The sequence below is a fragment of the Drosophila yakuba genome, chromosome X, assembly GCF_016746365.2.
Source record: "Drosophila yakuba strain Tai18E2 chromosome X, Prin_Dyak_Tai18E2_2.1, whole genome shotgun sequence".
In the NCBI taxonomy this organism is placed as follows: Eukaryota; Metazoa; Arthropoda; class Insecta; order Diptera; family Drosophilidae; genus Drosophila; species Drosophila yakuba.
This window is the reverse complement of record NC_052526.2, coordinates 13,256,889-13,271,201: the sequence shown is the minus strand read 5'-3', so window position 1 is coordinate 13,271,201 and position 14,313 is coordinate 13,256,889. Positions and strand designations below refer to the sequence as shown.

The 14,313-nt window shown below is 46.1% G+C and overlaps 1 protein-coding gene across 1 annotated transcript; it reads right to left on the bottom strand.

Moving 5' to 3' along the window:
- Window positions 1-704: 704 nt before the first annotated feature.
- LOC6525284 (chromatin assembly factor 1 subunit A) lies at window positions 705-4,921 on the bottom strand. The gene is made up of 3 exons (XM_002101084.3): window positions 2,532-4,921; window positions 2,292-2,461; window positions 705-2,222 (listed from the first exon to the last, which is right to left on the bottom strand). The coding sequence occupies exons 1-3, from the start codon at window positions 4,792-4,794 to the stop codon at window positions 1,071-1,073; spliced, it is 3,585 nt and encodes a 1,194-aa protein (XP_002101120.1). The 5' UTR covers window positions 4,795-4,921; the 3' UTR covers window positions 705-1,070.
- Window positions 4,922-14,313: the final 9,392 nt, after the last annotated feature.

Below are 14,313 nucleotides of genomic sequence, written 5' to 3'. Positions count from 1 at the left end.
TTACACGGCCGAAACGCACTGCACTTACCCTACAAACACGAAAGGAAGTACTCCACTTTTGATTGCCCCTCGTCATATTTGCCTTATTATATATAATATAACGATACATATACATAATATGTGTGTACATACAAAGCTATATGTGCGATCCTGTAAATCAGCATTGTGAGCGGAACCCCCATCCATCCTCTCCACCTGCGTCCTGCTCCATCCTCTCCAGCATCAGAAGAAGGTTATTTCAAAAATAACCTACATAAAATAGCACTTTTTTATCTTGAGATTTCCTCAAAATGCTCGGCTCTTTTAGTTAGCATAGCGAACTTTTGGCGGGGGAAGGGTAAATGGGGGAAGGGTTAGGTAATATCGACAGCGGATAACAATTAAACAACGATTACAATAGCAATAACTAATGGATAATCGGATAATCGTATATAGATACAGATGGTACGACACACGTTCACGTCCACGTTTTTAAAGACAACACAGAACACAGAACACAAGCACTTCTACGATGCAGCCACAGTAATTTTTTTGTCGGGAATCTTAACTAAATGTATATTAAATAATTAATTTAATTAAACAAGTAACGAAAATGGCAAAAAGAATAAACAAACAAGTTTTAAAAATAATTTCCCCCGCTGTTTCTACTCCATCTGCAGACTTGAGCCCCAAATAACTAAACTATATACTCATGAAACCCAAAATAAAAGATCATCAGGTAGAGTGTATTATTGCATATATACTATATATGTATAGAGCCATCGTGCAATGCTAGCAATTCAACGATTGAGATGGTGGATGCTGGGTGGGCAGGGATGACCCTGATGGGAATGGGAATGGTGTTGGTGCTGGGGAGTTTGGGAGATGGGGTGGCTAGGCTGAGGAGGACATACAAGTCGAACGTACATCGGAACATTAACAATTAAATCAACTTACGACTGAATCTACCGACAAAAAAAATTTTTGCATATTTTAAATACTCGCTTAGCAGGAAGATCCACAACACCAGAGCAGATGCAGTGGTTGCGGTAGCGATAGCGGGTTATCTCCTTAAGGGGTCTAGCTTAGGCCTAATCCGAGAGCATCACCACATCATCGACGACGACGGCGGGCGGCGGCTTCTCCTGCCTCTTCTCCTTGGGTTTGCTCGCGTCGCTCTGGCGCTGCAGGAACTGGCTGATCAGCTTGTTCTTGGCGGCCGTGGGAATCGGCTGATCCCTGGGCACGGACATAAGCAGGGTGGCCCGCTTCTTGGCGCCCTGACCACCCGACTGGGCCTGTGCACTGATGGGCGTTGTGGGTGCCGAGTTGGTGGTCGTGTTGGCAGCGGGCGATGCCGCGGCGGCTTCCGCATCCGCTGGCGGACTCTGCTCGTGCTGCAGTGCATCGGGTCCCTCGCTAACCTTGGGCGTCAGCGTGTAGTTCCACTGATTCTGCAGCTGGAGATCCGGCAGCTGGAACTTTTCCAGCATATCGTTGGCCACCACCCAGCAGAGACGCTTCTTCGGTTTCTTGCCCTTTTTGGCGCTGCTGGCACTGGTGGCAGCCGCCTCGGGTGTGCCCAGCTCCACGGTTTTCCAGCTGGCCAGCTCGTCGATTTTCTCGCGCAGCACAGCCTTCGAGGGCAGCATCGTTTGATTGGATTCGGCGGGCGCCTGGGTTTTCAGGTACTCTAAATACTCGTTGATCAGGAACATCTTCGAGTTGCGATTGCCGTGGGTAAGTCGCACCAGCTGCTGCATGTGGCGGTCATCCAGCTGCAGCGGCACCGGCTGCTCTGGCGTCTGATCCTCGCGCTCCGGTTCAGCTGGTGGCTCCATGCTGATGGGCTCCAACTGCCAGCAGGCGTACATGTCGATGGTGTGGGCGAAGATGGCCGGGAATAGCTCCGACTTGTTGCCATTCTCGTCCAGCCAAACAGGACCCAGTAGGCGCGCCTTGATCTTCTTCGTCTGCTTCTTCATTTCCTGGGCGAACTCCTGCTGCAGCACCTGGAGTTTGGCCTTCTGCGCCTCGCGCGTATGTCCGTCTTCCATTCCGTCGCCGTCGTTCTGCAGCTCCTCGTCGCTGAGATGACCGTGCGGCACGTACCATTCGTTGTACTCCTCTTCGGATTCCTCCTCCGACTCGCGCTCCTTCTCGTCCTCGCTGGCGCTCAGCGACTCCCCAGGCTCCTCCTCCTCCCACTCGCAATCGGAGTCCACTTCGTAGTCGAAAAGCGCCTGCGATGTATTGATTGTGATTATTGATATTTCTAATCGGATATTCAAGCCAGAAGATGTGATTCATACCTTATCTTGGGCCAGTGGGCGACGAGCGGAGATGCTGCTGCTCTTTTTGCGCCAGGTGCCGTAGTACGGAGGCCGCCGGTTGTCGGCAAAGTGCAGATACTTGGCTCTCATTCGGGTCAGCTGCTTGGGCTGCTCCTCCTCGATGGGCAGTCCCGCAGAGGATAGGTAATCTGGGTAAATGGTGAAATAATTAGAACAGGTAAAGAACAGATGATGGTTTATTATCCTGGAGGCACCTACCTATCACTTGGACCTCGTCTTCATCCTCCTCATCCTTGGTGCGTCTCTGGAGCTTGGCATCGCGCTGCATCTTGAGTGGTTCGCGCCGACCGCTGCTCAATTCGCTGAGATATAGATGAGCCCGATTCGGCGGTTTACGCCTGACGATGTCCTCCTCCTCCTCCTCGTCGTCGTCGTCATCTTCCTCGTCCCGGTGCCGGAAGAGACCATCCAGCTGGGAGCGCTGCTGCTGACCGAGCGAGTTGCGCACAATGGGTGCCAGCAGCATGTCGTCCTTGATCTGAAATGGTCGAAAGGCCAGCGTTTGGCTGCTGGCCTTGGAGCTGTCGCAGCTGCTTTGTTCGTGCTCCAGGCAGGATGTGTTGTTGGAACCGCTGCCGCCCTTGGGCTGCTTGGGCACAAAGAACTTGGAGAAGGACTCGGCGGCGCGCTTCTTCTTTTGCTCGGCCTCCTCACGCTCCAGCTCCTTCTTGCGGCGCTCCTCGTCCTTCTTGCGCTGCACCTCCTCCTTGGCCTCGTTGCGCTTGCGCTTCTCCTCGTTCTTGGAGTCCACCTCCGCCTGGCGCTTGCGCTCCTTCTCTTCCTTTTCCATCTTCTTCTGCTGCTCCTTCTGATCCTTTTCCAGCTTGCGCTGCTGTTCCTTTTCGTCGCGCTCCTGCTTCTTTTGCTGCTCGCGCTGCTCCTTCTCCTGCTGCTTAAGGCGACGCTCCTCCGCCAGCTTCTGCTCCTTCTCCTCGCGTGCCTTTTTCCTTCGCTCCAGCAGTCGTTGCTGTTTGGGCGTAAGACCCTTCGGTGCACCGGTTTCCTCCGGCAGACTCTTCCTGTGCAGGCGCGTCTCCTTTTGAGCGGAGGGCCTGTCAGTGGCCGCCGTGTCCGTGTCCATGTCCATCTCGTGCTCGCTGCTGGAACTGTTGTCCTCGCTGGTCGAGAGGATCACCGAGATTTCCGCAGCCTCGGGAGATTCCTTGTCCGACTTAACTTGAGTAGTTGGCTCGTCCTTCTTGGCATCCTTCTTAACCGCCTCCGATTTCTGGGAGTTTGATGCATCTTCTGGTTCAGAAGCCTTCTTGGCTGCCACTTGTTGGCTTTTCACGGCGGCAAGCTCTTCTTTTTGATTATCTGCAGGTGCGTCTGCCTTCTCTTTCTCCGACTTTGTTGTGCAGCTTTCATTCTCTTCTTTCTTACTCTTTTCATCTGGTTTCGATTCCTCCTTCTTTGGCTTCCCCACGGTTTTGCTGGCGTCCTTCTTGGGAACTTCTTTTGGTGTGGCATCCTCTGGGATCGGCTGATCCTTCTTGCTGCCTTTGCCGGCGGTCTTGGCTTCTGGTTTATCCTTCTTACTGCTTTCCGCTTTCTTTCCCATAAAGATATCTATCGTGACCTGGTCGTTCTTCTTGTTTTTCTCTGCGGTCTTTGGCTCCTCCCTCTTCGACTCCTTGCCCGGCCTCTGGGACTCCGCCTGCTTCTTTGAGTCCTTTCCATTCTTCTCGCTGACCTCCTTCTCCTGTTTCTCGTTTTCAGGGCTGTTTTCCGAGGATTTCTCAAGCGGCGTTTGTACTTTCTGCCTCTTCTGGGGGTTCAGTTCTTCGGCGATGATCTCTATATCGTCGCTGGACTCGCTGTCCGCCTTGCCAACATCTGTGGCCGAGGTGTCCAACGATTCCCCAGATTTTTTCAGGGATTTTCTGCGCTTCGATCGTTTGTTGACCAGAGGCAGTTTGATTTGTATCGGCGCCGGCGAGCCTTTCTTGGCCTCCGGCTTCTTGGGCTTCGACTTGACCTCCGTGGACGCCTTGGCCTCCACCACCTCATCCGTATCCGTCGTCTCCTTGTCGGCCTCATCGTCATCCAGTTCTATGACACCTTCCGCTGGCAAATCCGTGATCTTGACCTTCTTGGTGGCTATGGAAGCGGCCAAATCCAGGTTCTCCTTGCTGGTCGAACGCCGCAGTTGCCCCGTGGAGCAGCCAGTGCCCTCCGATGGCGACTCATCGTCGTACGACAGCTTTCGCTTGCGGGGAGCGGGATCCTCGTCATCCAGGATCACAGTGACGGGCGCGGAGCCAGTGGTGGCGGGAGACGATGAGGAGGAAGAGGTGGTGGCTGTGGATGCCGATCCACCGCCTGGCGTTAATAACTTGAAGGGCAGACGCGTCTGCACGAACTTCTTGCCACCGCTGGCCGTCTTTTCGGCTGATTTGGCCGGCACAGCCGCATCCTTCGTCCTGCCGCTGATGGGGGTCTTCACAATGCCGGCGGGCATACTGCTGTGCTCTCTGTCTGCCTTTGTGTCCTGCGTCTGTGGCTCCTGTTTCCCCAGCAAATCTTCGCTTGTTATTCGCTAAATAAAAAAAGGCGCTGAAAACACACTAGCGATGAGAGTTGTGGGCGCGGATTGCCGCCAATAGATTCGCTGTTGCGATCGATACATCGATTGCCGCCAATCGGCGCCATATGATGCGCACCAGTGCTGGCCAGTGATCGTGTGGTGGCAAACTTGGATAGGAGAGAGAGAGAGAGTGGGTTCCTGTTCCTTGTATCTATCGCTTGTTTCAGTGGAGACTTTACTCTTGTTAGGAGACTTTCTTGCGGCAAAGTGGAGAATCAAATTCTGGTGGGGATCTTTGCTAAGAAACGCGAATATCTTTGAATTCTTTTATTTTAGGATCTTTTGAATTTGAACTTTGTGTATTTCATTTTTTATATTTAATTTTTTATAATTTCTATATTAAATGAGCTTAAATTTATTATATTTATATTATATTTAGATGGAGCTTAGCTTCGCTTAGATGCTATGGAGATTATTTAATCTTTGAATACAGTAAATTAAATTTAGATTAATGGTGACAGCTAATTATTTGTTTATAACTTTAATATAGATAGTTATAACTGTGTTTGTTAGATATGATAGAAATGAAATAAATCATTCAAGCCAGTTTCTAAAAAATGATTTTAAAAACGATGTATGTTGTTTGATTCCCTAAAAGTGTTATAAAAATAAAGTCATGGCCATTATATTGTTTTTAATCATTTGTTATACTTTTTTCGCAGAACAGTGAGCACCTTGACATAAGCAACAGAACTGAAGCAGACACTGGCAATTACGCATGCAAGCCGAAGTACAATGCTAATTGTTGTGCACCCTAGGACAGCTTTATGTGAATAATTAAATACTATTAGGAAGGACTTCTTGAGTTTTTCCATTTGTGCAAGCTATCAGGTTGATTGATTTCGTAGTTATTGCTACCTTTTAATGCAGCTGACAAATATTCCCCGACTGATACTGATGGTAATTGTTTACTTAGTTTAATGTGGCATTTTTGCTAATCCCGGATAAGTGGAAAAACGCTTGCGGCCACACAGTGGCAGTCACAGTGTAATCCACCGTTGACCCCTTTCCACCCACCAACCTGGTTGACATGGTGACCCGATCCGGCAGTGGAAACGCGCCATGGCGTGGAAGTGGGAGATCCTGCCTCCGGCTGCCTGGAATACATTACATTTAATTACAATTTGTTTCAATAGGCCGACACGTATACACAGAACGAAAGGGGAGTTGGGTGTTGGATTTGGGGGCATCAACTACTCCACTTTGTGAATATAAGTACTTGTATGTAAAAGCACTGCGATGCACTGGATTTATGATCAAAAGATATCTGCATTGTTCCTACTTGCAAACTCAAAAGAAAAGTATCTTTTGGATTAATGAAGCATGCTATAAACAGCAGCCAAAAATCTAGTTTGTATTATCATAAATACGTATATTTATGGATTTATTATCCAAAGAGTATCTCCTCGTTCCCACTTGCAAACTTAAAAGAAAAGTATCTTTTGGATTAATAAGGAATGCAATATAAAGCAGCCAAAACTATAGTTTGTACTATTAGTACATACATACATATGTACATATGTACATACATATGTATAAATACAAACATAATACTTTCAACAGCCCTAAGTACAAATCTTGACGACTAATACTGACATGTGCAATCCACACGAGATACAAATTGCGGTCGCCGCTTGTGGCTTCTTTTGAAAAAAAAAATAAATATATCTATATTATACATACATACATACATATATACAGCAAAATAGCGGGGGGTGATGTGGGAAGTGGGTTGGACATGTGGCATATTATTCGCATTGGCCGGGATTTGGCATCGCCACATATCGAGTCGACTCCTCTAATAATGATAATAATAATGCCGCATCGATTCCGCTGGGACTTTCGCTCCACGACCCATGGCCCCGTAAAATGGGAATTTGCTCATGCGTGTGAACGGGTGCGGTATTCCGAGTACCCAGTACGCAGTACCCAGCAGTAACCAGTACCCTGTAGCGTTCGTGTCTTCCCCTTCTGGTAATAGAAAATCTATTAGCGCCCCCTCCCCCTCCCCCGTCCAGCGAGGAAAAGCGCCTGTCAGTCGTCCCATTTCCCTTTTGATGACGCGAAAGGAGGGCAAGCACTTTGAACATTTTGCCAAACAGACGCGGCTTTGATTTGAAAACGGTTTTGGGTTACAACAGCGTTTTTTTAGAGATAATTACCCCTAGTGTATCTATTTTTCTGAGTGTACCAAAACAAAGTTCGTTTTTTGCAGGGGTAGAGAAAGAAGCGAGTTGAAATTAGAGACCTGTTGGTGTCAGTGTGGAAAACAACGGAAAAGCGCTGCTAAATGACGGAAAATCATTTCATCATTTTCATAATATTAGTATTCACATTCAGTAGCCATAAGTGACTATCAGCCCAAGAACACAGTGCAAATAGTATAATCGTAAGCACTCCTGTTGCGAAATTCGAACCACGAATAAATAACAAATACGGTTTGAGTTTTTATTGTATTTAAGTAATTGGAGGGTAAAATGTGTTTCCAATTTGTTGTAACTACGCCAGCAGCATTTTCCCCCTATTTTTTCCCTCCTCGCTGTTCTTACTTGTGGGCACACTGAGAGAAATTGCTGTGAAGTATAGTTTGTGATACAAATGCATTTCCAATAAGCGAACTAAGTAATTGTTCGCAGTGCATGTGGGTGAGTGTAACAGTGCGCGGCAAAAGTAACCGGCAACGGCAACAAGATTGAAAAAGTATTGAATTACATTTATACAACATTTGCTTGAATAGCCTTCGCCGGGGGGGTGGTGGTGCTGGGCATGGGGCGTTGGGTGGTTAGTGGGTGGTGGGTGGTCGAGTGTTGCGGTTTGAGTTTCCTTTTGTTTGCCTTGTGGGTGGTTTGTGGGCGGGGTTTATTTTGGACTGCGTCTCTTGTTGTTTCCTTGAATGGGGTTCGGGTTTTGGCGATTAACGTGAATACCACCTTTTCTTTCTCTGTATATTTGTGGCTTCTTTGAGTGGTACAAAGTACACAGCAAACATTCGATAGTGCCTTCAAATATTTCTCCAAATTTATTTCACGTTACTTACATTTTAATGCATAATACTAGGTTTTTCTGTACTAAAAAGTATTAAGTAAAGTAATATAACTATATGGTTATCAGTTACGAGTAAGCAACTTTAAGCAATGTTTCCAAAAGTTGCACCCTTTTATGTGCAGTGTACGCGGAAGCAAGCAGGGAATATCGAAACGGAACAGAAGTGAAGTGGACCGAAGGTCGATTCCCGCAGGAATCGCTGTGAAAATTCATTAGTTGCCCATTTTTATGCTATTTTATTTCAATATAAAAGACGCACGCATGCATGCATTTAGTTTTCCATTCTCTCGCCACTGCCGCTGGACCCCGACTCCTCCTCCTCCTCCTCTGCATCCACATCCACATCCTCATCCACTTCCACATCCTCATCCACTTCCACATCCTCATCCGCCGCCTCTGCTTTATTATGCCGTTTGACGCTGTGGACACGCATTAAAAGTGTAGCAGTTCGAAAGGAAAGGCAGTGACAGCGGTCCAGGGGCGGGGGCGGTGGTCCAAAGGGGGCGGGGCAGCTAGGTAGTTGCGACAGGTAGTGCTGTCCAAACTGAGAAAAAATTCTATATAAATCCATAGCTAAATATATGCCATACTAACTTTTTCTGTTTGATTAATAATATAATAAATTAAAGAGAAAAATCAGTAAAATATATTAAATAGCCAGGTGGACAACACTGCATGGCGGAATGTAGTGCAAGTGTGCGACAGAGAGGCGCATAGAGTGGGAGAAAGGGACAGAGCGTCAGTGCATCACTGCATCAATGCATCAGTGGTTCAGTGCCTTGGATTGACACACTTGCCTTGGGCAACTGCAACTTCCTTTGGAACAATGGGACCTTTGTTCACGCCGGGTTCGGATATTTTCCGGACTTTGATTTCCACGAACACGTATTTCCCACACTTTTCACTTTGCCTTTGCCCCTGGCTGCCCACGATTTTCCCTCCCCATTCATTCATTCGATTCCATTTCGAATCTTTTGTGATCGAACCTGTCGATCGGCGAGCATAAATAGCTGTCAGTTGGAATTCCGTTGCCGCTGCACAGGAAACAAAACCAGGTTCATTCATTTCATTTCATATGCCATATTTACTTGCTGTTTTTCTTGTTGTATTTTCCCCAATATTTTTTATTATTTTCCCTTCTTATTTCGAATTCTGTAAGCTCCATTGCAGCAAATTAGCTTGAAATTACGATCGCCAGCGGGCAAAGCAACTGTCATTCTCCCGGCTTCCGAATCTTCCAATCTTCAGCAATCTTCCCCAATCTCTGGCCATGACTTCCACCAGTCATCCGCTCAAATTGAGGAAAGCCGCCAGTCATCGTCATTCCATTTCGGTGGACAGTTTTCCATTTCGGTGGAACTGCTTCCATTGCGAGCAAACTTTTTACTTTCTCCACCTAAACTGCGATTGCCACTTGGTTCTACTGCGATTACAAATGCAAACATTCTACGCATTACTTGATTTATATATTCGAGAGATTCCCTAATGATCAAATGATTTCTCGTAGGTGAGATTCAGGAGATCACACGGATCACTGCCAATTACACGCCTCATTGGAATCCGAAAAGATATCCGAAGGATGCCGCCCACTGCGGCTACTTCATTAAAGATCAACTCGCACAATTCTCACAAGACTGCGAAGATTGGCAATCCAGCAATTTGGCAATCGAACAATTGAACAATTGGAGTAAGGATAATTGAGCCAGAGTTCCGATGCCCTTTTTTGTTGTATTATTAGTATTTTTGCACCATTGTCGGCTACTTTCAAAACAAACTCCTGGGCAAGCAAAACGACGTTGTGATGGGCATATCGAAATTGTTGTTTTGATTTCGATTTGAAATTTGTTTTGAGAGCGAGAATGTGGCAACAAAAGCGAACGGGAGCGGCAAAAACACGATAGGATACCAAAGGATACCCAATCATACCATAGGATACCATAGGATACCATTGAGCATACCATCTAGAAAATGTGGTACATTTTTGGGATGCGGCAAAAGGCCACAGGAAGTCAAAGTGTCAGGGGCTCAGGGACTCGGAGATTTTCCCATTTATTTGTTGCTGCCGCTGCTATTTGTCAGCATTGTTGTCGTGCTGTTTGTAGGATCGCCGGATCGAGGCGGAAACGCGGCTAATTTGCACCCCTCCTTCTGCCTCTGCCCCGGATTTTCATTTTCATTTCCATTTCCATTTTCATTTCCAATTTTCCACTCCCTTTTGGCTGCCACTGCCGCTTTGCCCCACCCCGCAGTGCAAAATTATTAATTTACGAGCTGTCAACAGTTATTGTTCGACCAGCCCCGTGTTTACATCCTTACATCCACACAAAAAGCAACAACCCAGCACATTGCTAGAGAGAGACGGCCGATTGCTGCCTGGAAAGAGACGGAGAATTGTTTCAGCCACAGAAGGTAAACTATTACCTTTCTGCCAAGTTGCGAAATTACAAAAGTTGTCTAATTGCGCTGTTTTTGTGAGTGGTACAATCATCAAAACTAGCAACAAATGTAAGAAGATGTACATTTGAATGGCATTCTATAGTATATTTTATAACGAATTAAGCGGTTTCATAGACCAACTCTATTACCTTATCTACTATAGCAAAACTACTGATTATATTTTGTCGAAAATTCGCGTAAAAAGCTGCTGTAAATAAAGTAACTAAAGTAATGTTCGTGTTGGTTTCTATCATGTGTTTCTTTTGGCTGAACTTTTATTATGAACTTTTATTCATTTTGGCGCTACTCACCATTATTCGTTAGTTTTATGTTTTTTTTTGTCAGATCATGAGGCAATTACTCTCGATTAGGCGGCGTGATGATATTGATATTCTTGATATTCCCACCTGCTTCTAGGCAATTACCACCATGACTTGGCTGCTCGATTGCTTTTCAGTTGCTTTGAGTTGCGTTGCGTTGAGTTGGCAAAGGGTGACGATCGGCGGTCATTAGGGCTAATTAAATCAAGTGCTCGTCGGGCTTTCCTCGGCGGCTTTTCAACTGCGTCATTGTTTGGACAATGGCTGAGCAATTAGCCACCGATTCCGATTCCGATTCCCTATTTCCCAATTTCCGACTTAACCATGGGGCCAATGCACTGTGCGCTGAAGAATGTCGCACCATTGGAAAACAACTTTCGTGTGGAACCACAAGAATTGCGCAATTGCTCAGCAGCTGATCACAGGATCCTTGGCTGGTGGCCAACTAGTGACCTTCGGAAACGCGCATCCTTCGGTAATCCGCACAGACTAAGCTTCCTCCTCATCCGCCGGCTGATCGCTGGCTTAATCGCTTATCGCATTGCCTTCGAATTGGCATCTATAGTCCGGCAAAGATCCGGGTGAGTCTGCCAGAAAACGGGCCAAACTGGGAACTGCACTCGACTGGGAGCAGGAAACTGGGAACTGGGAACTGGAAGCAGAGCACTAAGCTCTTGGGCAAACTTGGAAGGCGGAGGGATAGCGGAAAACGCAAAGGGGAGGAGATCCGTGGAGCGGCACAAAGAAAATGGAAAAATGGAAAGGAGGAAACCCATCGCTACCAAATGGAAAAAGGCAAATGGCAAATGCCAAAGACAAATACTTATGTGGGAGTGCCAGCGACGTAGGAAGCCCGGCACAGGTGCCACTTGCTCCCATTCACCCAGCCACACTATACATGTGCTATTCTATAGGTATATATATCTCAGTTTATATGTATCTCAATGTATATGTATCTCAATGTATATGTATCTCAATGTATATGTATCTCAATGTATATATATCTCAATGTATATATATCTCAATGTATATATATCGTAGTGTATATATATCTCAATGTAAATATATCTGAATGTAAATATATCTCAATGTAAATATATCTGAATGTAAATACATATATCTGAATGTAAATATATATTATAATGCATATATATCTTGATGTACGTAGTACAGTCCTTGTCAATTGTTTGGCATTGTTTTCCGACTCGGAAGACTCGGCGACCACTCGACACGGGTCACAATTGTCCTTGTTTCCGATACCCTGTTGTCGCACGGCAAGTTTGCAGGGTATATCGCTGATGGGCTCAGCATGCTGAGTTACTATCTCTAGAAATAATATCATAGTTGTGATATCTTTATCTTCCATTTGTGCAGGTTTAACTGTCATTTTTATCACTCTTATCTAATGCTAACTAATAGTTTAGACTGCAAGCTAACAAAAGATGTGAGTTAAGCAGCAAAGGCAGTAGCAGACCTTAAGCTCGTTTCAGGTAACCTACAGACTGTAATCCTTCTTTTTCCAGGGTATTTCATGGTTCATTCTTTTTCCAGGGTATTTCATGGTTTATTCTTTTTCCAGGGTATTTCATGGCTCACTCCGCACAGAACCTCCGCTGGTTTCTTCAGACAAAGCTCGTCGCACGGCACTCGGTACTCGGTACTCGGCACTCGAGCGTTCTTCGTTCGAGTGGCAGCTCTGGCAGCTAAATGAGCAATTCATGAGTTTGTTGGCAACCCTACTTGAGGGTGGTCGCAGCGCCCCTCCCCGCCCCCTTCTACGTTCCACATCCTTTTGCGACAGCTCCTCCTCGGTAGTTAAAGGAATCATAAAGGGAGGTGGGGAAGGGGGAAAGGACTCAATGAGGATCCTTTGCTTCCCCTCTCCCCCCCTTTCGAGCATTATTTTGTGTCGCCGCCTTTTTTGCAGTGCTCGTTTGGTTATTGAGCTCGTCATTATGCTGCTTATGATTATTATATTTTTATTGTACTTGTGTTTTTTAATAATCAGGCAACTTGACTCGCTCAGCCACTTGCCCACATGCGTGCAAAAAGTCATTCATTTTATTTACACACATCAAACACACACGGCCCACACTCCTTTCGTTCACCCCCACGACGTACAGTGGTAACTCGCTTGGTGAACTGATCGCTGAAAAGCGCATTTATTTGCTTTGATTTGCATGATTTCCATAAAGGTGGAAATAGAAATAGAATAGAAATAGGAAATAGAAATATATAAAACTAAGATAGAAGTGTATTTAAATCATGGCATATATCTTCGATTTATGCGTAGATCCTTTAATGCAAAGTTCCAGGGTGAAGGACCCCTGATGGCCATCACCACCTATCATTTTCCCGCTGATGCACAAAACCCGGGTGCGGTTTTTACACTCCAAATATTCAATTACGCCGCGGGCGGTCTTTGCCGGGTCCTGTTTACTTTTGCCCTTGTTGCCGATTATTGCCTGAATCAGAAACCGAATCAAAAACCGAATCAAAAACCGAATCAGAAGCTGAATGTGAAGCTGGAGTTGAATCTGAATCTGAGTCGGATCGGAATAAAGAGGAGTGGGTTCCAGATTCGCAGGCGGAGATGGCGATGGAGATGGAGTCGGTGTCGTAGAGTTCTGTTGACACTTGAGCTCAGGCGGTGGTATTTAATATGCGGCTCAACATTCTTTTCAATTCGCCGAGTATTTTTTCCCTCGCTCGCCAGCTCCTTTTATTTATTTATTTTTTGCTTTTTATTCTTCTCTTTTTTTTTTTTTTAGGTTTTTTGTGTAAACCCTCCTTCTCCTTTGGCGACTGCTGTGAAAATGAAAATCGCCCGCCGACAAACGACAAACGTCAAGTGTCAGAAGGCAAACGGCAAAGGATAAAAAGATCACACTCGGGGATCGACAATCGAAATACCGTGCAGATATTTCAAAACATTTTCCATTCATTTTCAACTCTTTCTTATATGAGGTATTATAATAAGTATGCCAGTTAGTCAAAAGTTACTTAATCACTTGAAAAATGCTAACAAAGTGCATTCCCTACTTTTCTTACTGAATGACATTCATACAACCCCATTTATAGCAGCCCGATCGAGGGTATCAGGTAATAATAAAAAAAAAGGCACAGGCTTTTGATGATGTGATTTTCTGATGCAATGAAGCGAGTGCCACAAGAAAGAGAGAGGGCGACAAGCGGCCACGCTAGAAAGAGAGCGAACGATGATAAGGCAAAGTGCGCAGCAAACTTCCTGCTGATTGCTTAATTGACAAAGAGCATATGGGATGCATGAATGAATATATGAATATACCCACACCGCCCATCACACATGTCATTGTTGGTGGCCATAAGCTGCTCCCGTCGCCATCGCCATCTCCCCACCTCCAGCTCCACATCTCCACATCTCCACATCCACATCTCCACATCCATCGTCATCGCATGGGCGTCCAAAAACGCTAAAAATGCATTAGCGAGGAGTCGAATTCTCTCGCTCACTCGATCCCCGCTCCCCGCTCACCAATCCCCAATCCCCTTCTATTCCCCTCTCCCGTCCTCGGTTGCCCCCAAGAGGCCAAAGATTAAAATCTAAAAACTG